The sequence below is a fragment of the Adiantum capillus-veneris genome, chromosome 17, assembly GCF_014529385.1.
Source record: "Adiantum capillus-veneris isolate H3 chromosome 17, ASM1452938v2, whole genome shotgun sequence".
Classification (NCBI taxonomy): domain Eukaryota; kingdom Viridiplantae; phylum Streptophyta; class Polypodiopsida; order Polypodiales; family Pteridaceae; genus Adiantum; species Adiantum capillus-veneris.
The window spans coordinates 85591236-85613745 of NC_140947.1; the positions used below are offsets into that span (position 1 = coordinate 85591236).

A 22510-nucleotide genomic window follows, 5' to 3' on the forward strand; every position below is an offset into this window, starting at 1 on the left:
CAGCTTGTCACTACAGCTTTCAGTCTAGTTTTTCTTTCATAGTTTTTCCATCTTTTCAGTTCTACAGACAGTGTATCAGATACACCATTTTGTAACCGCGACGGTCTCATAGGTCATTTTGGCCTTTTGTAGACGTAAATATATCATTTCATTTCTCTCTCTCTCTCTCTCTCTCTCTCTCTCTCTCTCTCTCTCTCTCTCTCTCTCTCTCTCTCTCTCTCTCTCTCTCTCTCTCTCTCTCTCTCACACATACACACACACACGGATACATACCCACACACACACTACACACATACACGCATACACACACGTACTCCCTCTCTTCCCCTTCTCCCCTCTTCTTCACAATATGAAGAGAGGGTAGTTACGAAGACAACCATGTCTTCCCCCATCATCAAGACGCCGACATCGACAATGAAGACAACCTTCATGCTCACGAACAAGAGGCTTGCACAATTGGAGAAGGACATGAAAGAATGGTGGATGGAGAGAGAGATATGGAGGGAGGAGAAAGCCACCTTCATCAAGCTATGGAACGAAGAGAAGGAGGACATGAGAGCGGAAATCCAAAATCTCAAAGAGGAGAAGGAGAGAAGGGAGCGGGAGAACGAGAAGGAGAGGGAGAGATGGAGGAAAGAGCAAGAAGAGATGAAGGCACAAATCGATCTCCTTCATGCTTCCATCACATCCCTCACCCCCGAGGAAGGAGAGATTAAAGAGGAGGCTAAGGAAGCCCTCAAGGAGGAGATCACCAAAGCCCTCACCGCAAGCATTGAGGACAAATTAGAGGCCACCAAAGAAGGATGGGTCGAAGTGGTCAAAAAGAATATCAAGAAGGTAGCAAGAGAGGAAGCCCAAAAAGATGAGGTACTCATCGTACACACAACCATCGAGGAGGAGAAGATGCGACAAGCTCGCCGTCTCAATGTGCGAGTGACCGGCATCAAAGAAGAAGAAGGGTCTACACCCGAGAGCGATGGGAAAGCTTTATGCAAGAAAGTGGGATACAAGGAAGAAGAGATCCCTTTCTCCAAAGTTTGGAGAGCCGGCAAAGATCCAAAGAAGAGAGCTCTCATCCTCCAATTCGCCTCCGAGGAGTCTCGAACTTCTTTCCTCCGAAAGAGGGTCATCTTGAGAGGGCTAGAAGGCCCCCCGATTTATCTTGATGATGACCTCACAAAGATGCAACAAGATCACCGTCGCGCGTGCATGCCTAGAGTCCACCAAGCCCGCAAAGAAGGGAAGAAGGCAGTATATCGAGATGGTAGGGTTATCATTGATGGCAAGACCATCGCATAGGGACTCGCGGCCTGTGGGACACACGAGAAGATTCATGTCACGGTTTGGAATTGCAATGGAGACCTATGGACAAACCCAGAGAGACTTGAGGAGGTGATGAGAGGTCGAGACATCATTCTACTTACAGAGACACACGAGAGCCCAGAGAGAGGGTTACCACGGATACATGGATTCCAGTGGGAGTCTCTACATCGGGGATGTATGCGCCAGCACACCACTCGCGGCTCAGGAGGAGTGGCCATACTCTTTAGACAGGGGCTTCACAGCAGACTACAGATTGTTGCCCGGGACCCACAGGCCCGCTACATGTGGATTCGCCTCGAGCTCTCACGAGACAGGATCGTCTACATTGCCCTTTGCTACTTTGCTCCCACAGGCTCCAGATTCGCCCCTATTGAGCAGGAGTCACCGTACGCATGCCTCACGGAGGAGATTATGGAGTACTCCACACTGGGTGAAGTCTTCCTTATGGGAGACTTCAATGCTCGTACGCGCAGTGAGCAGTGTGAGGCATATGACCACGAGGACCCAGAGGCACTACACACTCTAGATGAGGAGGCTACTATGAGAGATACAGCAGACAGAGCTCCAGTCACAACCTACGGACGACATCTACTTCGACTTGGCTCCCAACACCGTCTCGTTATTTATAACGGGATGGTCCAGTGGCCCACCTCAGAGGGCCTGACTTGTATGCCACATGGAGTTGCAGAGGGAGGGGGGAGTACAGTCGACTATATTCTGGGACCCAGGGAGGCTACACACCTTATCACATCCTTCACCATTCCACCCATACCCATCGGAGCCGACCACACATACCTCTCTTTCTCCATCACCGGAGATACCATCCCACACAGCTCCACAGCACACACTCCACACACCACCATCCATTTCACACATGAGCTAGCCTCTCTTTACTCGGCCGAGGTCGAGCATGGCCTATGCCTCCTCCACCCATCCACACCACTCTCAGTTCTCACATCACATATCTCTTCCGTTCTCCACACTTCAGCTATTAGCTCTTTTCCACACACCACTCACACAGGACGCACTCCCCCCCCCCCGGGACTATGCCTCAGAACCGCTGGTATGATGATGAGTGCAAAGAGCTACACCGACGCCTCCGTGCACGGCGAGCCTTAGGAGAGATCACAGAGAGAGAGGCCAGACGGCATATGAAGACGCTGACACGCCAAAAGCGGCGAGCATTCGAAGAGGCACAGGAGCTTGAGCTATACCGCCTATTCATGAGCATGGATAGCGCGACGGCATGGCGCACCCTGCGCGAGCCACGTCCGACTACAGCTATTGAGGATCCACAGATATGGCATGATTATGCAGAGCGACTTTATGAGGTGCCAGGGCAGCCTCCTATCCCATAGCCACACGAGCCACGCCCCACGTGCTCCTCCTTCTTTACAGCAGAGATGGTAGAGAGGGCCATACGCCGCATGCAGCACAGACGATCAGCTGACCATACTGGATTACAGAGTGAGCACATCATTTATGCGGCCTCCACTATAGCCCCGTTGATTGCACATGTCTTCAACCGAGCTATAGGGGAGGGCTTCCCAGAGGAGTGGACACAGCACACCATAGTGCCTATCCACAAATCTGGCGACACCTTGGACCCAGGGAACTACAAGACTATCATGATTGGCCACACGATGGCCAAGCTATATGGAGCAGTACTTGAGGCACAGCTCAGCTGCTACGCAGAGATCGAGGGTTTACGAGCTCCAGGCCAGGCAGGTTTCAGACGAGCTTTCTCCACCACTGATCACATCTTCGTTCTGCGCTCCCTCATTGATGGGGCAAAGGCGCGGAAGAAGAGGCTTTACTGCTGCTTTGTGGATTTCCGCAAGGCCTTTGACACAGTCCCACGCGAGAGACTCTTCCAGCGCCTTCACAGCATTGGGGTACCAACAAAGATGATTTGGGCCATATATGCTCTCTACGAGAGGGTGACGGGTCGAGTTCGTTGCCCAGGCGGTTTTTCAGAGACCGTTGCTAGCACCATTGGTGTTAAGCAAGGATGCCCACTCTCCCCGACACTCTTTGGGCTCTACATCGACGAGATCTCCGACTACATACTGCGAGCAGGAGGAGAGGGGAGCGACTTGGCAGGTACTCCGGTCCACATCATGTTATATGCTGATGATATTGTGTTGATTTCAGAGTCACCCGAGGGCTTGCAACGCCATCTTGAGGCCTTGGACGAATTCAGCACACACAGGGGGCTGACTGTGAACCTTGGCAAAACCAAGGTTATGATCTTTCACACATCCAGTGCAATGAGGAGCGCTGCCACCTTCACAGCAGCAGGAGGACAGGTTGATGTAGTCACCTCCTATGTCTACCTTGGCATCACATTCACCAGCCTACCAGGACCCTTCACTATGAGGCAGGCTGCTGTTGACAGGCTCACCCGAGGATATGCAGCTCTGGCCATGCTAGAGCGGAGATGCCACCAGGCACACTTTCAGGAGCCCCGCACGAAGGGGTGGCTTTTCGACACCTTAGTCACCCCGGCCTTGATGTACTCAGCGGCAGTATGGGCACCAGAATTGACAGCTGACCAGTGGACACAGCTTGAGAGGCCACAGGTATGTATGATCTCACGCTTGCTCCGCAGCAAGAAGACAGTGCCACATGACATTATTAGAGCCGAGCTCGCCACACCACCTATGGTTGTAGAGGCACTATTCCAGACAGTGTGCTTCATCCAGAGGATGAGAGAGCTACCTCCTGACAGACTTACTCGTAGAGCATTTGAGGCAGCTATACAGCTATCAGAGAGTGGGCATGAGAGAGCATGGTACTCACAGGTCAAAGCATGGTTTGAGGGACACGGTCTTGACATGGAGAGCCTACCACCATTCCAGTACGACCCCCACTCACCATATGTTCACCTCTCTCGCAGTGAGAGGAACTTGGTATTGAAACAGGATCTGTGGCAGCTATACACTAGGAGAGTCTCGGAGTCACCTGGCTTGGGGACGAGGATGTCAGATTACAGAGACCAGTTTCTCACCATATTGTCTGGGGGGTTCATACAGAGACCACGCTACATGGACACATATATGCCACATAGCTCACGGGTGGTGATTGGTCAGCTGAGAGTGGCTTCACACAGGTTAGAGATTGAGATCGGGAGACATACTGGTGTTCCCAGGGAGGAGTGAGTCTGCAGAGCCTGCACAGAGGAGGAGGAGAGTGAGGAGCACTTTGTATGTAGATGCAGAGCATACACTGAGATCAGAGGCAGGTATGAGGCCTTATTCAGAGGACAGCCCACTCTCCGAGAGATCATGGACTCTCGAGATCAGAGACAGCTCGGACGTTTCTTACTAGAGATACGAGCCATCGGGACACACTACTACAGCCACACACAGCTACACAGACAGAGGGGAGACAGTCGCAGCTCACAGACTTCTTTCAGAGGATTGCCGCCCCTCCCTCACCAGACACTCAGAGGGGAGTGACACTCCCACAGGCGGAGGTGAGCCGAGCTAGACGACGACCACGAGTCACAGGCTACAGGGGCGCGAGCTCCCACCACCAACAGATCGAGGAGATCCGAGCCCGGGAGCGCCGTGCCACTGAGGAGCGAGTGGCTCAGATGAGGGCCGACCCGACAGCTTTCATCCGGGTAGCCTTGGCACCAGACCCGCCCATGTACCACATCTTACATCCCCCCATTAGTACGGGATGGAGCTAGATAGCTTGATGCATTCTCATGATTGTACTACCTTGAGCATATAGACATGCATATACCCCTAGAGATAGAGCTCCATCCCTCCTCAGATACTCCACTACCTACATTCAGTTCAGTTTTGTATCAGTTTTGTTTCATTTGTCTTTCCGATAGACGGATGACATACACACCATGTACATTTGATTTGTCTCATAGGCCGATTTCAGCCTGACATAGACGTTAAAAATCTCTCTCTCTCTCTCTCTCTCTCTCTCTCTCTCTCTCTCTCTCTCTCTCTCTCTCTCTCTCTCTCTCTCTCTCTCTCTCTCTCTCTCTCTCTCTCTCTCTCTCTCTCTCTCTCTCTCTCTCTCTCTCTCTCTCTCTCTCTCTGGTAAAACCAAAGTTATGGTGTTTAACACCACACCGCAGTGGGTCAGGAGATCGGCACCTACATTTGCATATGGCCAAGATACAGTAGAGTACACAGATGCATACACATACCTTGGGGTGGTATTTGCAGGACCGAAGTTTACTCTTAAGAAAGCAGCGGATGCTAGATTATCCAGAGCCTCTGCGGCCTTGGGAGGGTTGGAGAGGATGTGTTCACAAGTGCAGTTTCAGGAACCACGAACAAAACTTTGGCTCTTTGATACTGTGGTGGCTTCGGCTATGCTTTATGGGGTCCAGATTTGGGGACCATCTGTGGATCAGGATAATTGGAAGTCAATGGAGAGACCTTTGGTATCTATGATTTCCCGAATGATTAGAGCCAAGGCCTCCGTACCACACGCGATTACCCGAGCGGAACTAGCGGCCCCTCCGATAGAAATTGAAGCTCTTACCCGATTAGTGTCCTTTATACATGGTTTGTGGGATACAAATAATTGCCGATATACTAGACTGGCCCTCGAATCCTCTCAACAATTAGCAATGAAAGGGGATACATCATGCTGGTATACGCAACTGTCCTCGTGGTTTCGGAGACACGGGTTCAGTATGGAAAGATTACCCCCCTTCCAATACTCTCTTGAGGCCCCATCACTGGCAATTACACGAATGGAGATTAATAAAATCATCCGACAGGATCTTATACAGTTGGATACTAAGAGGACATGGGTAGACCCTACATAAGAATTGGGCACGAAGATGGCTGACTACAAAGAAAACTTCCTACAACTATCTGAAGATGGATTTGTGATTCGCCCGAGTTACATGGATACCCACCTGTCTCATGGTTTGAGATGTGCTATTGGTCAGATTCGTACATCCTCACACGAGTTGGAAATTGAATTTGGCAGATTTAGGGGAATCCCACCTGAGAGCAGAATTTGCAAGTTATGCGGAATGGAGCCGGAGACAGAATTACACTATATATGCCACTGCACAGTATACTATGAGATACGGGGGCGTTTTCATTGCCTCTTTAAAGAAGGCTTTGGACCTCTAGATAGAATCATGCAATACCAAGATCAAAGATGCTTAGGCTTGTACCTGCTGGAACTACATTGGCACAGGGATAATCTAATGAGAAGACAAAGAGCACTACAGCCTCAGAGGCTGATCACAGATTTCTTCGGATCGAGAGAAGCAGGAGTGGAAGGAGAAGCAAGAGGCCAACAGCCAACACAAAGGAGTACCCACAGTCATACCAAAGGCACGCTAATTGACAGAGCGACTGAGCTTAGGAAATCGAGACGACCACGATCAAGATGCAGAAGCACACTTCACCGGAGGAGACTACAACGAAGGATTAGAAGCATTCTAGCCAGACACCTAGAATGCTCCTAAGAAGTTTATTTAATACTTTGTATTTAGTTTTTCACATTTATTTTCACACTTTCACACTTTTCACACTTAGTACTTTAGTACTAAGGTACCCAGACATTGTAACAGATTCACCACTTTTGTATCAATTTGGTCTCATAGGTCATTCTGGCCTTTTGAAGACGTTAACATTTCATTTCTCTCTCTCTCTCTCTCTCTCTCTCTCTCTCTCTCTCTCTCTCTCTCTCTCTCTCTCTCTCTCTCTCTCTCTCTCTCTCTCTCTCTCTCTCTCTCTCTCTCTCTCTCTCTCTCTCAGGAGCAGTCATCATTGCAGAGCTCGGCCCACACTCATTCGACCACTACCGGCACTCTCATCGACCGAGCATTGGAGCTACGGAGATCCAAACGGCCACGATTGAGGAGAGGGGCTACACAGCATCGACGGAGACTACAACAGAGGATTTGAGCCATACTCTGTCGATATCAAGAGTGCAGATGAGGATGGATTCTAGTAGTAGTATCTAGTTCTTTTGTACCCAGACATGGTATTAGATTCACCATTTTGTAACAGATTGGTCTCATAGGTCATTTTGGCCTTTTGAAGACGATAATATAAACATTTCATTTCATTTCTCTCTCTCTCTCTCTCTCAACACTTTCACTCACAGTTTTCATTCTCTTTCTCGCTCTAGTCTATTGCACAATTCGTGAAGTTAAAAGGGGGGCTCTCTCTCCCCTTCGATAAAAGGAACCTTGAGTACGCACTGAGCACTCATCCTAAGCAAACACCATCAATCACTTCCGTTGCACATAACATTTTAGGCCCCTCGGATGGTGCCCCATAAGTTGGGTAGGGTTAGGTTTATTTAGAAACCCTAACCCTTTCAGCTTACGCCCCTCAGCCACATTTTCTGGTTCAATTCTTCAAGTCTCGGCTCCTCTTGTCGACTCGGCCATTTTGGGCACGCCACATCATCACTTTGTGACACATCTACTTAAGGTGAGGCCTTGGTGCCGAACTCCAACATACAGCTCAAGATGGTCTTGAATGAATGGCCTCCTCGATATGTCTCTACAAACCGCCAAGTAACTCCTCACAGATTGAGCTCCTCTTGGGGCTCTACTGGACTGCAAGTGATGGAAACTCTGGATGAATTTGTGGCTACAAAGGCAGGCTCGTGATCCTTGCGACTCTTGCGATAGTGATCTCGTACTTGAATTGGTTGGCTCCGATCTGGTGACTCCCCATTGCAATGAGGATGTAAATAGTTGGTCTTTGATGTGCTGCCAAATATGTACACAAATTGGTGATGGTCCAAGGTCCTAATTGGCAGCACTGACTCACATCATCAATCACCGACTCATGTCAGATTGGTGATTGGCACTTGCTAAAGTGATAATGATAAAACGAGGCAAAAAGAAGAAATTACATGCCTTCAAGAATTTCAATGATCTAAATCGACAAATAAACAGTTGTAATCTTTGGTAGATCTTTCCGCATAGTGCCTACATCTATAACACCTACAACCATTCAAAACCGCCCCTTTAGTTATCTTTGTAGCCAATTTCCGTATTTAGTGTCAATAAGCAACTTAGTATCACATTGTTGAAAGTTGAAATGTTTAGCCACACGAACAGTTCATTGCACTTCCTTTACATAGGTTGATAGCAACATCCTACAAAGAGTGGGCATGAACATGAGAGCTATCCCAAAGAACTAGTCACTTTACCAACTTCTGTTGTGGGCTCAATCATGCTTCTCTAGAAGAGTTTTATTAATGTATGATTACTTGACCAAGCGTTATTGAGTTCAACAATACAGTGTCCTTGCAACATAATGTCGAACCTTTTAAACAATAACAATACTTATCATTCTCTACTTCCCAAACTCGACGATGTCATACAACCATTGAAAGAGGTCAAGCTTGCAAAAACTATGACAATTCTTATCATTCTCTACTTTCCAAGTCCATGATTGGATGTACAGGTCAAGGTTATGAAAAGAATCTCAGGCAGTTAAATGACTAACAATAGCCCACATGAATCTAGAACATCAAGATACCTCCGTAACAAAAATGCCTGAATTGAGTGCCTTTGTGATGAGTCCCATTGCCGAATTGTGAGATATAAGGTTCAGGTTTGTCTTCTCCCTGTTACCAAACGGAAAGAATTTTATTCGTTCCGTCCATAGAGAAAAGCCAAATCAATTCCTCAAGAGTAAATTCACAAACTTTGCAAGCATCAGTGACGACAAAACTCTTGGGTCAATTACATCTACAGCCCAGCCCATAGAGTTGTCAACCTTGATACATTCAAATAGTTCTTCCCTTTTGGACTCCTTCAATGTTTTGGAATCTGCAAGAACGATAAAGAAGGTGTTGTAGTCTTGACAGCAAAAACAAAGACACCTCAAAATGGTTAAATTAGGTTTACTTAAGGTTTACAAAATTAAGTACATGTCATGGAGCATGGTGTCTACATGATTTATCATTTTGCTAATCCTACCAAAAGAAATTTATGGCATACCACCAACATTCACACGGCAAACAGCAAGTATGCACTCACACGAGACAGACTTTTGTATAGTTTTTCTGATACGTTGCTTGGGAACAAGAGCAGGAATGACGATGGTGGAAGCTGAACTAGGTGGAACAATCACCAGCATAATTTCCATCTAAACCCCCTCTGAATGTGCAATGAATATGTCGTCCAGCACAACATTCAAGTCACCATTGTGGGCATTGTAGTCAAATGATAAACCAGGACACTAACTAAATTAGCATAACACCCAACTAAGGGCATCTTCTTCGATTTTAATCTAACCTTTTCCACCTTTGTTTGAATGCCCAAAGGTCTGACATCCAATGTCACGAGTCATTATACTACTATAACTACTTCTCATACAATATCTAAGCCTGTTAAAGTTTAGGCATCTCAAGTGAATTGCCCAATGTGATCCCATTACTTAGTTTGGCTTTTAGGTATCTATTTTACTTATTCGTCAAAGTCTTGGGTAGGGCAATTTACTAGGCTTGCTATATAAGCAACCCCTTGTCTCCATTGTATACACATTCAGTTAATCATTGCCAAGGTTGATTGGTTCAAGAGACTCTCTCTCTCTCTCTCTCTCTCTCTCTCTCTCTCTCTCTCTCTCTCTCTCTCTCTCATTTGTCATTTGTATTTGTCTTTCCGATAGACGGATGACATACACACCATGTACATTTGATTTGTCTCATAGGCCGATTTCGGCCTGACATAGACGTTAAAAATCTTTCTTTCTTTCTTTCTTTTCTCTCTCTCGTGCTCTCTCCCCTTGGTCTCTACGCTTCCGCATCATCGACTTTGACATGGTATCAGCAGAGCAAGGTCGTGCTTGAAGCCCTTGGCGTGGAGGAGCAGACTTGAAGAGTAGAAGAAGAGCAAGTCTTCTCGCTGGTGTCCTCTCCCCCCCAATCAGCGTTCTAAAACACTGCACGATAGCGTCGCCCAAAACCCTCCTCGCGCTGGCATTTTAACGCCGACAATTAGTGCCCTGCCCCCTCCCCCCCCCCCCCCCCCGCGCGTTTTGAAGCGATGACGCTTGCAGGCGTTTCCCACCCTGTCGACGTCGCCACTGTCCCCCCAGGTTTGTTTTAAAACGTTGTCTGCAACCTCTCCCCTTGGCATCGAGGTCTCCCCCACTCAGTCCCTGCACGTTTTGAAACGCAGACTGGCGGCCCATCCTCCCCTCCCTTCACTCATTGTCCACCGCCTTCTCCTTGGTGAGGCAGCGTTTCAAAACACTGTCCCCTAGGAGTCTCTTGGGGCTTTTGAGCAGCACGGACAATTCAAACGATTGCTCTCCTGGACGACTGGAGCGAGGAGATTGGAGCCCAGAGAGGGGTCAAACCGAGCCTTAGGAGCAACTTGGAAGAGGCTTGGAGATCGAATTGGACAGGGAGTCCTAGGCTTTGAGTGGCCAATTGGTGGGAGTTTCGAGTGGTTTCGAGTTCCAGAGAGGGATAGCACAAGGTGTGGAGCAGTTTGGCATAATGCCGTGGAGCGGATTGACATCGGCTAGGATGGAATTCTTAGCCATTGCTATGCACCGTTTATTGTGGAGCTTTGGATTTGTTCAAGGCCTACCACAGGGCAAACGTGTGGAGTGGATATCGGCGATAGAGTTTCGGTTTTAGAGAAGGATAGCAGATTGTGCGAAGCCCATTGCGTGTGGAGCTTCCTTTGCAGTGGAGTTGAAGCGGCTTGGATCTTTTTCGGCTTGGTTTGTACGGTCATTTTTTGGAGTGCAAAAAGGTACCCGATTACCAAATCTTGCAACTTCAATATGTCCCTACCTTGCTCGAGACGCGACGACATCGACCAAAACCTACCAAAAGTTATGGATAACGGATTGTCAAGCATCCATTTAGCGGCCTGTACACCTGCACAGGTCTCAAGGAACCTGGCAATTTGGTTGGCTCGAATTTGTGAAGTCAAAAGCAAATGGAGAAGTTCGCTAGAGGACAACAACAAAGGTCAATTGGACAAGGATGACAGTACCAGTACTCACTTAGCTGCCTTGGTACCTGTGAGGTACGACCACAGTCATGATTGTGATTCGACGCTTTGTTTGGCTCGAGAGTTGGAAGCCAAAGGCAAAAGCAGGAACTCACAGGAAGACAAGGATAAAGGCAAGCTGGACAGAGATTACGGTAATAAAGATTTGACAGAGGAGATCGGCATGGCACTTGTGGCGGTGGCCACAGTGGCCTCATCAGATTTCTAGTCAAATGACAAGTGTCACCACTAGCTTCAGCCAGAGAGGCTTGTGAGTGGTAGAGAGGGGCAAGCAATGCTTCCTATAATTAATTTGGACCCTTGTGTTGAAGTTTGAGTTATTGGTGTTTGGACCAGTAGGTCGGAGTTCAATGCACATGCATCTGGCAAGGAACCAATCAAACGTCTAAAACACTATGGATGGGCTAGCCAAATCATTGTTGTTGGTTAGATTATGGAAGGATGTATTTCAACAATTCATTATCTTGGAGTTTTATATTTTAGACGTGATATATTCACAATTCACGAATGGGGATTATTGGACGTAGTATGGTCTACAATTCAAAGTTTCTACAAAGGCAACCGATGCTCAATATGGCATTACTTTCAGGTACAAAGTTGAGGAGAGCAACACCGAGGTGTATCCAGTAGTCCAAGGCCTTCTATTGGGGTGTCCATGGTAGCTTCTTCATCGACTTGGTCTCACTATTGATGTCCACTATGAGCTGCAGAGAGGGTGTTAAAGTTTAGGCGTCTCAAGTGAACTGCCCAATGTGATCCCATTATTTAGTTTGGCTTTTAGATATTTATTTCACTTATTTGTCAAAGTCTTGAGTAGGGCAATTTACTAGGCTTGCTATATAAGCAACCCCTTGCCTCCATTGTATACACATTCAGTTATTCATTGTCAAGGTTGATTGGTTCAAGAGACTCTCTCTCTCTCTCTCTCTCTCTCTCTCTCTCTCTCTCTCTCTCTCTCTCTCTCTCTCTCTCCTTGGTCTCTACGCTTCCGCATCGTCGACTTTGACAAAGCCTTCTTCATAGAAGAAACTCCTACTTCTTTCCTACGTACTAATAAAGAGAAGCCCAAGTTTAAGAAGGATAACCGCAAGTATGTGTGTCTTGATCCCATTCGTCCTCCTGACGCCATTGGATGCCACTTGACGCACCTGCTTACCTCATGGAGTGATCCCACTGATAACTTCCTCGAGAAGTTTTACGCTCTATCAACTCCTCATTATTATATAAAAACACATTGATACTGGTGACGATGAAAATCGATGTACTATGTACACGCTGTCCTACCTGTATACATGTGAGCCCCACGTAACCACCTGGCTCTGGAAAATGGACAATCCTTTATTCGATGCACCATGCATGTGTATGTACATATGCGCAATCACTTCTTCCAAAAAACTCCTAACATAATTTGCCCATCCCCTAGCTTGCTAGATCATTCATGATCAACAGTAGCAAAAAGAGATTTGAGACTCGCCGCGTCACAAGTCTCCTCATCCCTCACAGACATTACTTGTTCTGCAGACAGCTCATCTTGCTCCACCATCATTAATCTGGCATGATATAATTTAAGACGCAATCCATTTACCCTTGACTTATTTAGAATCCTATCCAGGTTAGCCAACTCATATGTACCATTCGAAAAACACTCCACTACCTTGAAATGGCTTTCCCACTTAATTTGAAACTTCTTTTGAAATGTCTTGTCCAGCTTACTGATGTAGCGCAAAACCAAGTCATGTTTCTTGATACTCTTACTTTGGACCTTTTCATTTATCTTTGCTAAAGCCTTATCTTGCATCTGTTCATAATGTTCCAATGCGCTCATTCTATCCAGCTGAACCTCTTGTAAGAGCCTCTCTTTGAAAGCATCACAGGACAGCCCAAGCAACTTCTCTAACATTGACCGCAGGCAACTCTACTTCCACAGGCAATAGTGCTTCCTTTCCATATACCAACTGAAATGGAGTAAACCTTGTACCTGTTTTCACCGAAGTACGGTAAGCCCATAATGCACTAGGCAATTCCAAATCCCAATTCTTTCCTTGGTGCTCTCACTTTTGGAAGAATTTGTACCAACTCACCATTAAATCTTTCATTTAAGCCATTACATTGTGGATAATAAGGAGTGGTATATTGACGCATAATCTTCATCTTCGCGCATAAAAAGTCTAATAGTTTAGCTCTAAATCCTGGCCCCTTATCCGAAAGTAGCTCCAGTGGCACCCCAAACTTGCAACATATTTCATCATACACAAATTTTGCCACATCCTTTGCAGTGATTTGTTTTACTGTTGTAGCCTCTGCCCATCTAGAGAGATGGGAGATGGGGCTCAAATGGATTTTTAGTGTAAAAAAGAGGGTGGATGGCAAGTGGGGACGGGAAGCCCGAAAAAGGGCATCCCTTGTGACTATGGTTTAGGCTAGAGTTACCGGGGAACGCCAATTTGGGGGCTTGGAACGTCGGAACGACGTTCTGGCCAGTCAAAATTTTTTGGAATGAACGGAACGGACTGCTGTTCTGACAATCAGGCAGTCACCGGAACGGACCGGCTAGAACGGGCTGGAACGGGCCGGAACGGCCTCAACGGGCAAAAACGGGCAGATTTGAACATTTAAAAAATTAGCTGTTTGGGAACTTTGGGCAGCCAATGGCCATTTACAGCCCTATATAAATCTCCCCCTCTTCCCCCATTCCCATTCTTCACCAAAGCATCAAGGAGCTTTGAACTTTGAAAGTTTGAAGGCCCTCTCTCCCTTGCTCTCAACTCTCAAGCCATAGGGACCTAGCCTCTAGCTCTCAAGTTTCAACCTCTCTCTTTCACAGATAATCCATGGCTTCTTCTCGTACAACCCCCTCCGTTCATGCGGGCAACACTCAAAAGGCGAAAGAATGGTCGTGGTGGGATGAAGTGACCTCGGAGGGCACCTTGTCGGCGGCAGGAGGTTCTCGTGCATGGGCATGCAAGCTATGCTCTTACACGCGGAAAGGGGGGCATGACAAAGTGAGGGCACACTTTCTTCGAGTGCCGGGACATGAGGTAAGATTTTGCACCAACGTAACCATCGAGAAGAGGAAGGAGCTCGAGGAAAAGGATCGGCAATTCAACCATAAAGCCAAGCCCATACGCAAAGGTATCGATCCAAAGACCCTCATTTTCCCTTCTTCCTCTCTACCCGGTTTAGGTGCCGGTGGATCTTCATCGGGGCCGATTCGTCGCCAAAGGACCCTTGCCACCTCTTGGGACCCAAAGAAGAAGGAAGAGGTTGATGCAGCCGTGGCCCGATTCTTCTATCACGACCATATCCCATTTGTCGCGGCGAAGTATGTTTTATTGATTTATCAATCTTCTCTCTCATTTCTTCCATTATCATCGTTTCTGCCCTTTTGATACTAACCTCTTCTATGTTTGATCGAAGTATTGGAAAGTCATGGTGCAACGGATAGGAGAGTATGGCACCGACTATGTGCCGCCATCTTCAGAGGCTCTCCGAACTACTGCTCGATCGAGAGAAGGCTATCGTGGAGCAAGCAACCCTCAATATTCAGCGTCTTTGGGCAAAACATGGCGTTTCCCTCATTGCCGACGGGTGGAGCGATACAAGGACGAGATCTATTCATCTTCTCGTCGCATACTCGAGTGGAGAGATGTACTTTGTGCACTCTCATGATGCCACCGAGAGTGGCAAGTCCGCCGATGTCCTCTCTGCAGAGTGGACAACGGCCATAGAAACAATCGGTGAGCAACACGTAGTGGCCTTTGTCACAGATGGGGAGGCATCAAACAGGGCAGCAGCAGCTATTATAGAGGACCACTATCCGCATGTGACAATGTGCATTTGCATGGCACACTGCTTGAACAACCTTCTAAAAGACATCGGCAAGCTAGACTGGATTGCTCCAGTCATTGCTGATGCAGTGAAGATTGTTACTTTCATCAACAATCACAACTTGGTTCGGAGAGAGTATCTCAAGAGGTCGGGCGGCAAAGTGCTTCTAAAGTATTCAGACACCCGCTTCGCATTCAACTTTCTTCTTGTGCGCAGGTTATCTGAATGTCAAAATGCGGTTCGACAAGTCTTCATCAGTGATGAGTTCACCACCTCCCCCTATGCAAAGACAGTTGCAGGGATTTTGTGCAAGGATAAGGCAGAGGATCTTGAGTTCTGGAAGGAGCTCAAGAGTCTAGATGCACAGGTAAAACCGGTGGTTCATTTGCTTCGAGTTCTGGATGGCATGGATCCTTGCATTGGCAAGATTTATGAGGCAATGGACCGCATGATCGAGCAACTTGCACAACTTGAGCCGAAAGTAGAGCGATATGAGGAGATCCATGCGCTTTGCAGCTCGAGGTGGAATTCATATGCCTCTCCTTTACACGGGGCAGCCTACATGGTGGATCCAGAGTTCCAAGGTGCAGGGCAAGAGACAAATAGTGAAGTCATAAACCAATTTACAAAGATCTTAAACAAGATGGTTCTAGACAAAGATCGGCGACGCATTGTCAGAGATCAATTGAGACAGTACAAAGAGATGCGGGGGTCATTTGGCAATCTAGATGCTCAGATTGATGGCAGGAAGATAGGTTCAGTGCTATGGTGGGAGGACTATGGCTATGATGGCCCTGAGCTTCAAAGATTGGCGATCCGTATTCTCAGCCAATCAGTTAGTACCTCATGCTTGGAGCAATTGTGGAGTACCTTTAGCCACATTGCTTCCAAGAAGAGGAATCGGCTTGGAGTGGAGAAGGCTATTGATCTTGTCTTTGTCAACGCAAATTTGAAAATGCTTTGCAAGAGTACAGACAAACAGACAGATCCTTTTACATAGTGGGAGATGGAGCAAGAGGCTCCTCAGGCAGGTGGAGATTCACATCCACCAACACCAGGTACTTCATCCGTGGCTGAGATCGAGTTGGGCCTAGAGCTCGATAATGAGGAATGGGAGGATGTGCATGATTTACAGCCGGCTACTACGGATTGGGAGGCCTCTCAGGCTAGTGGCTCTTGAGTCTTGAGTCTTGAGGCTCGAGAGTTGCGAGTCGCGACTTTAGGACTTCCATTATGATTTATCCTTACCTTTTTGTATGGCTGCTTGAGCCTTGCCCTCTTCTACATTTGTAGCTACTAGCATCTTTATGGTATTTGTCACCTTCAGTCTTTTGGTATTGTGGTCACTGGTTTGCCCCCCTTGTAGTCTCGACTCTCATTATGGTATATCATCTGTATTTTTGTAGCACCTTGGCGGCCCTTGTTAGCCATAATTAAGCATTGTGTTTGCTCAATGTTGTGTATGTGCTATGTACTCTGGGCACCGCACATCCCAATCAAGTCATAATAAGGTTGAATGGTCTTCGAATCGTGTTTTTTTGTGGGTATTAGAGTCAAAGGACTCCAGTACTACTTGTATTCAAACATAACGCTAAAAAAAACAATATTTGGGTGTTTTTTTAGCCTCCCGTTTCGCGTCGTTCCCGTTCCGGCCCCTTTCCTGTTCCCCCGTTCCGCAGGGAGGCCCGTCGCCGTTCACGTTCCGCGTTCCGAGTAACTCTGGTTTAGGCTCCTTGGCCGGGATCTGCAGGACGGCTCAAGTCTGTCAGTGGCTTGACACGTCAATAGTTTGAGACACTCTTGCATAAATGGTTTGTACACATGCTTTGATAGATGTTATTACACTTTGGTGGGCATCTGACATGACAAGCATTTAGGTCTAGGTTAGAGAAACGTGTCAGTCTAATCTGTTCGCCAAATGGGTCATAAAACAATGAGTTATCGCTCGAAAACTCCCATGTACACACATTTACACATGTTCCAGACCTGGCACTAAAAAACCAATGTAAATGAACCATAAGTCCTAGCATTTTTTTCATCGGATCAGCCAACACCAGCAGCTCAATCAACGGTTAAGCAACCCTTGGCATTTTGGCTCTTCACCGCGAGCATCCGTATCGGATTAGCCCAACAGCCCCAAAGTTTTCGATTTTCAGCCCCTTTTTCCTCGCCAGAAGTGCGTTGGTGATCTGCTAACGCAAATCTCCCTGCTACCAAACCTTCAATGACCCGTTACGCCTCTTCTTGGCCATTCCCTCACCGCATCAAGTCCTCCCATCTCTATCCGTCATTTGCTCGATCATCGTCTGCATTTTCAACCCTACTTTGCGCAATAATCGACTGCGTTTTGCCAGCCATATCTGCGTTTTTGCAACCAATTTCCAGCCCTTCATTCCTCTCACATCGGGAGCGCAAACAACACTAGATCTACCCCTTGGTGGCCATCAACAACCCCTCATCGAGACGGATGCAAAGGTGCATTAAATCAGCCCCGGAGGTGCTTCGTGTTGAAGAATTACCGCAGGGACATTCCCCATTCAAGTCAATAGAGTCTGCACTTGAGGTTTTGCATGTGTGTACATTCCATTTACGCAATTGAAAGCAAATACCACATCGGCAACGGTGTGGGGGGCCCTTGAGAGGGTTGGTTGGGACGCCATCGGGTGTCTCTCTCTCTCTCTCTCTCTCTCTCTCTCTCTATATATATATATATATATATATATATAAATCGTGCTAAGTAGCACACATTTACGCAAGGAAAGAAGTACAAATTTGTGGAGGTGTGAAGTCTAGATCTTGTCACCATTTCAATTCCGCTGCACCTAACACTAAGTACACATTGCACTTACTAGATGGTAGTTGGCTCCGAAACTTGAATTCACTATTTTCTTGTAAAAAGACCCCTATGCTCATGAGCTTCGACACAAGATATGATCACACTCTCCCTAGCGCTTTTGTAGCCTGTTGCCCAGCCATCCATTGGCGTTTTCTAGACAAATCACCCTCTTATAATAGAGTTTCGGAGGTAATTTCCTGGGTTTTCCATCTAGATCTTGTGAGTGAGGTTTCTTTGTGGTTGTGCCCAACCTTGTGAGGCTTTTCTAGAGTCTCAACATCATGGGGGATAATAGATTATGTCAAGTGTGCCACTTGTGGCCTTTCTTTGGGAACCCTTTTTTTTACATTTTTGACTCTTCACATTTCCATTGAGTTATTAAGATGTAGGCCACTCCCTCTAGCGAGGCTAAGGACCGAGCCTGCATCTATTGATGTTGTTCCAACTGCTCATACCGTCCTTTGAAGGTTGACTGCATCATTTCCACAAGTTGTACCGACTGTTAATTGAGAGGAAAGGCGTACTTGCATTGGTGCCACTGTTGTCAGATGTTTCCTTCCATCTTCAGCTGCCACTTCTAACACTATTGACTCTTATGAGTTCACAACTCTTCCCCATTCACCCTATGCATGTTCAAAGAGCCATCAAGAAATAGGCTGCCTAGAAAATAGACAATCAGGAGTGTATTCAACAATTCAGCAAGAACCCGAAGGGCCCCCACAAGTTTTTGACGATAGCAAATTCAACTTGCCTCTTCTGCAATTTACTCCACAAAAAACGTGCTAAAAAGGCTGTTGCATTTATCACGATCCTATGTTTTGCATACGTTCGTGTTCCTTACACAGTTGGCTGCATCTGCGCATGTCATTACTCAAACAAGATACGTGCTGATTTTCCAGAAACAAACAAGGAGACTAAAATTACGTAGTTTGATTGCCAATGTATCTACTCTAGGGTAGACGAGGGGAGCACAAATACCTGCATATTCCAACGTAGCAAGCGTTTTCTGATAGGAAATTGGACAATACGCACACGCATAAACCATGGGACCTGAAAAGAGTACGTAAGCTGATAAACTCCAAAAAGTTAAAAAAGATACAATCATTGCTACGAGGCAGGGTACTATTCAAAGCTAGAGATCCCGTCTGTGTGTGTGGGGGGGGGGGGGGGGGGGGGGGGGGGGGGGGGGGGGGGGGGGGGGGTTGGATCACCTAAAACAGGTCCTCGCCCAGCTTCGTCAATGCCCATGAGGCAAGGCTCTGACGCCCACGATGGAAGCTGCGCCATGGAGGTACGTCTAGAAAAATCGTAGTAGCTGTAGGGCAGCAATATTTCCCGCCAAGATACGTTTGCGAAGGGAAGAGGGCTGATTTGGGTGGTGGTTAGTTGAATGTTTTTTTTTCTCCCTTTTTTTTTTTTTTGGGGTGATAGAGGGGGGGGGGGGGGGGGGGGGGGGGGGGAGGGGTGTTGTTGTCCATTTGTAACATGGCAATTCAAAAGTGAGATCAAGATGTCCCCACAAGATTGGTCTAGCGGTAAGGCTTGGGCCTCTCAACCTACAAATCCCCCATTGGGTCACCTCTGGAGGGACACCTGGTGTTCACGTTGCTAAAGCTCTTGCCCTGGACACTCGAGTGCACCCTCCTCCTGGGGTGGGTCACCCGAGGAGGAGGTTCCTAGATTTACACAAGAAGACCTCAAATCACATCACAAGCCAAGGCTATGCGCCGGATACAAAGTTAGGAAACTCGGGCCAGAATAGCTTCAATCGAGAATTTAAGCAAGAATGTGCAAAGAACAAGGCTTTATAGGTGGTTTATCAAATTGGACTTTGGTAGTTGCTACTTCATTCCGAGGGCTTCATCCAAAAATCCGTTGGGCCAGAAGGGATCAAATTGAGAATTTAAGCAAGAATGTGCAAAGAGCAAGGCTCTATAGGTGGTTTGTCAAATTGATCTTAGTAGGTGCTACTATTGCGATCACTTCAAAATCCATCCGAAATTCGGTCTCAAGAGAGTATTTGCTTCCATGCAACATTCAATTATGGATTGACAAATGGGCAAGTGATTATCTCACTTCTTGAACATGGGACATGACAATCGTTTAAATAAATATTGATTTCATTACTTCCATCTGCAGTCACCACTTGTGTTTTGAATAGACAAATACGTTTCTTTGATGTCCTTATTCTCTTCATATCTCCCTTTCTTTGAGGTGCACCACCCCGATGACATATATAATTGGCCACAATTATGGATGTACCACACTTTTTGAAAGATGTGCCATCACTAGCCTTATCTTGTGCTTGATCATGATGGTCTTTAAATATATCTCTACATACTTATTCAAGGCAATCACATTTGAAGGCTCCTTATTAAGGTCCACTTTTTTGATGCCATGCCATGACAATGAATGAGAAGCTTTATTTGAATAGATGTAACCAGAAGCATTTAGGTACTCTTTGATATATGTTGGGGATATGCTATACTTCAAACTTCAATGCACTATTTTGACTTGATTGAATAGAGTGTTTTACTGAGCCCATGGTGTTTTAATCGTTCAATAAAATGGCTAGCTTTAACATTATCTTTTTGATCTTCAATGCATGGAATTCTCACGCTTGCCAAAGATAAACAAAGCTCTCCATTCTCATTATAGCCATAATGAAGCTCATCCTTCATTTTGTGCCACTTCTTCAAATCCAACATACCTATAAAGTCATAGGTTTCAAGTGTCTCCAATGTTAGGTTTCAAGTGTCTCCAATGTTGTGGGCATGCCACTTTGAAGCACTCTTACCATGAAGCTATGTACCTGCCTCTCAAAGGGAGAATATGCATGGGAAATATCGAGTTATGGATTATAAAATATTTTAACCACCCTGGAGGTGCCGCCTTTGGCAGCAACACCTCTCTCTCTCTCTCTCTCTCTCTCTCTCTCTCTCTCTCTCTCTCTCTCTCTCTCTCCGTGTGTGTTTGTGTGTGTGCGCGCGCGCATCTCTCATACCGTCTCATCGTCTCTGTAGTGGAAATTGGTAAATAGTTATTTATTGCAACTGATAGGTGGCAAAAGCACAAGCGAACTATGAACTATGTGATAGGATAGCACGTTTATGGACATTTCATTATTGAAGTGCTCTTTATGAGCTATGCTCATTATTATGTCCAAGCGGATGGTATGTATTCATTTTTTAGCATCCAAGAAATCTATAAATAAATACGTGCAAGAGGAAAATGGGAGATTGCACCCAGTGCCCTGTGTTCATCTTCTCTTCCCTCACGTCTACTTTCCTCGTGCATGTGTAGCACTCTGCTATAGGAGGTGCACGTGCATGTGCTCTTGCTCTTACTACAAGACGTGCTTAAGGCTTGTGACGGCCTTAGCGACAAAAATACACGGGGATATTTTTATCCCTGACATCTCTAAAATCGTTGCTATGAGTGTCAGAACAAAATCGTTGCTATGGACGTCACTATGGGCATCGCTATAAGCGACTCTATAAGCGTCGCTATATAGCGATGCCTATAGTAATGACCATAGCAACTATTCAGGTTCCCGATATAGCGACGTTGTAGATGCCTATCATAGCGACATTCGATGATTTTTTTTATTTAATGGTGATAGGCACACAATACCCTGCCAATCAATCAACCATATTGAACATAATACATCAAAAAATGAGATGCAAAATTGACAAAAGTGATCAAAAGTAAATTGACAAAAGCATAGCGTAATGAACAAATCATGGGGAAAAAAAACTTGAACACATTGATTGATTGTTAAGTTGGATCAAAATATAAGAGAGTTACAATACAATTGTCATTATGGAAAACTATAGAATTAAATTACATTGTTGTGAATCATCTACAAAATTGACATATACACGTCATCTCCTAATACATTTTATATAGAAGTATGACTAGTGCTAGCTAAGGCTAGTCTGACATCGGCTAATCTGATGTCTCCTCGCGTGCCAATGGCATAACTGTCCGATTCTACCAAAAAAAAACTATAAGAATTTTTATAAGTATAAACATACAAATATAAAATAATATAACAGCTTATCATTAAGATACAATAAATTTCAAAGCGTAAAGTTAAGTAATTACCAAGCCGGGTCGAGAGCTCATAATATCCATAAAGGCGTTCAAATACTTTCAACCCGCATGCTCTTGCTCATACAGTGTGGGGTCATGTCTAGTCATGGACCACTATTCAGGACATACAAAGAAAACTTAATGTTAAAATTTAAGATTACAAATACCCAAAACTACTAAACCTAGAGAGCAATGTAATAACACTTACAAAGTCGGTAATGATTCCCATCCGCCGCTCACAAGTGGTACATGCTCCTTGCCTCTACTCGCACTCTGGCCGCCTCCCTTTGTTGCTTTGACTTGTCGAGATTCTCGTGCGCTTCTCACTTTGGAATCTTCCAGTCTTCTTTAGTTAGCCAAGTTGGCATGCTCCACCCATGCTTTATTTCTTGATGCACTTCGGAGCGCTTGTGCTTGCAGTACTCCCGCATCGG

At 46.2% G+C, this 22510-nt stretch overlaps 1 protein-coding gene across 1 annotated transcript in view; it reads right to left on the reverse strand.

Moving 5' to 3' along the window:
* LOC147437621 (Polynucleotidyl transferase, ribonuclease H-like superfamily protein) overlaps nt 1–19367 on the reverse strand; it is a 37861-nt gene extending 18494 nt beyond the window's left edge. Inside the window, exons 1-4 of the mRNA XM_086485976.1 lie at nt 19193–19367; nt 18960–19031; nt 8992–9115; nt 8823–8910 (exon numbers count right to left, since the gene is read on the reverse strand). Coding sequence (XP_086342102.1) covers nt 8823–8910; nt 8992–9115; nt 18960–19031; nt 19193–19268 — 360 coding nt within the window. The 5' untranslated portion in view covers nt 19269–19367. The remainder of the gene's footprint in view (nt 1–8822; nt 8911–8991; nt 9116–18959; nt 19032–19192) is intronic.
* Nucleotides 19368–22510: the final 3143 nt, after the last annotated feature.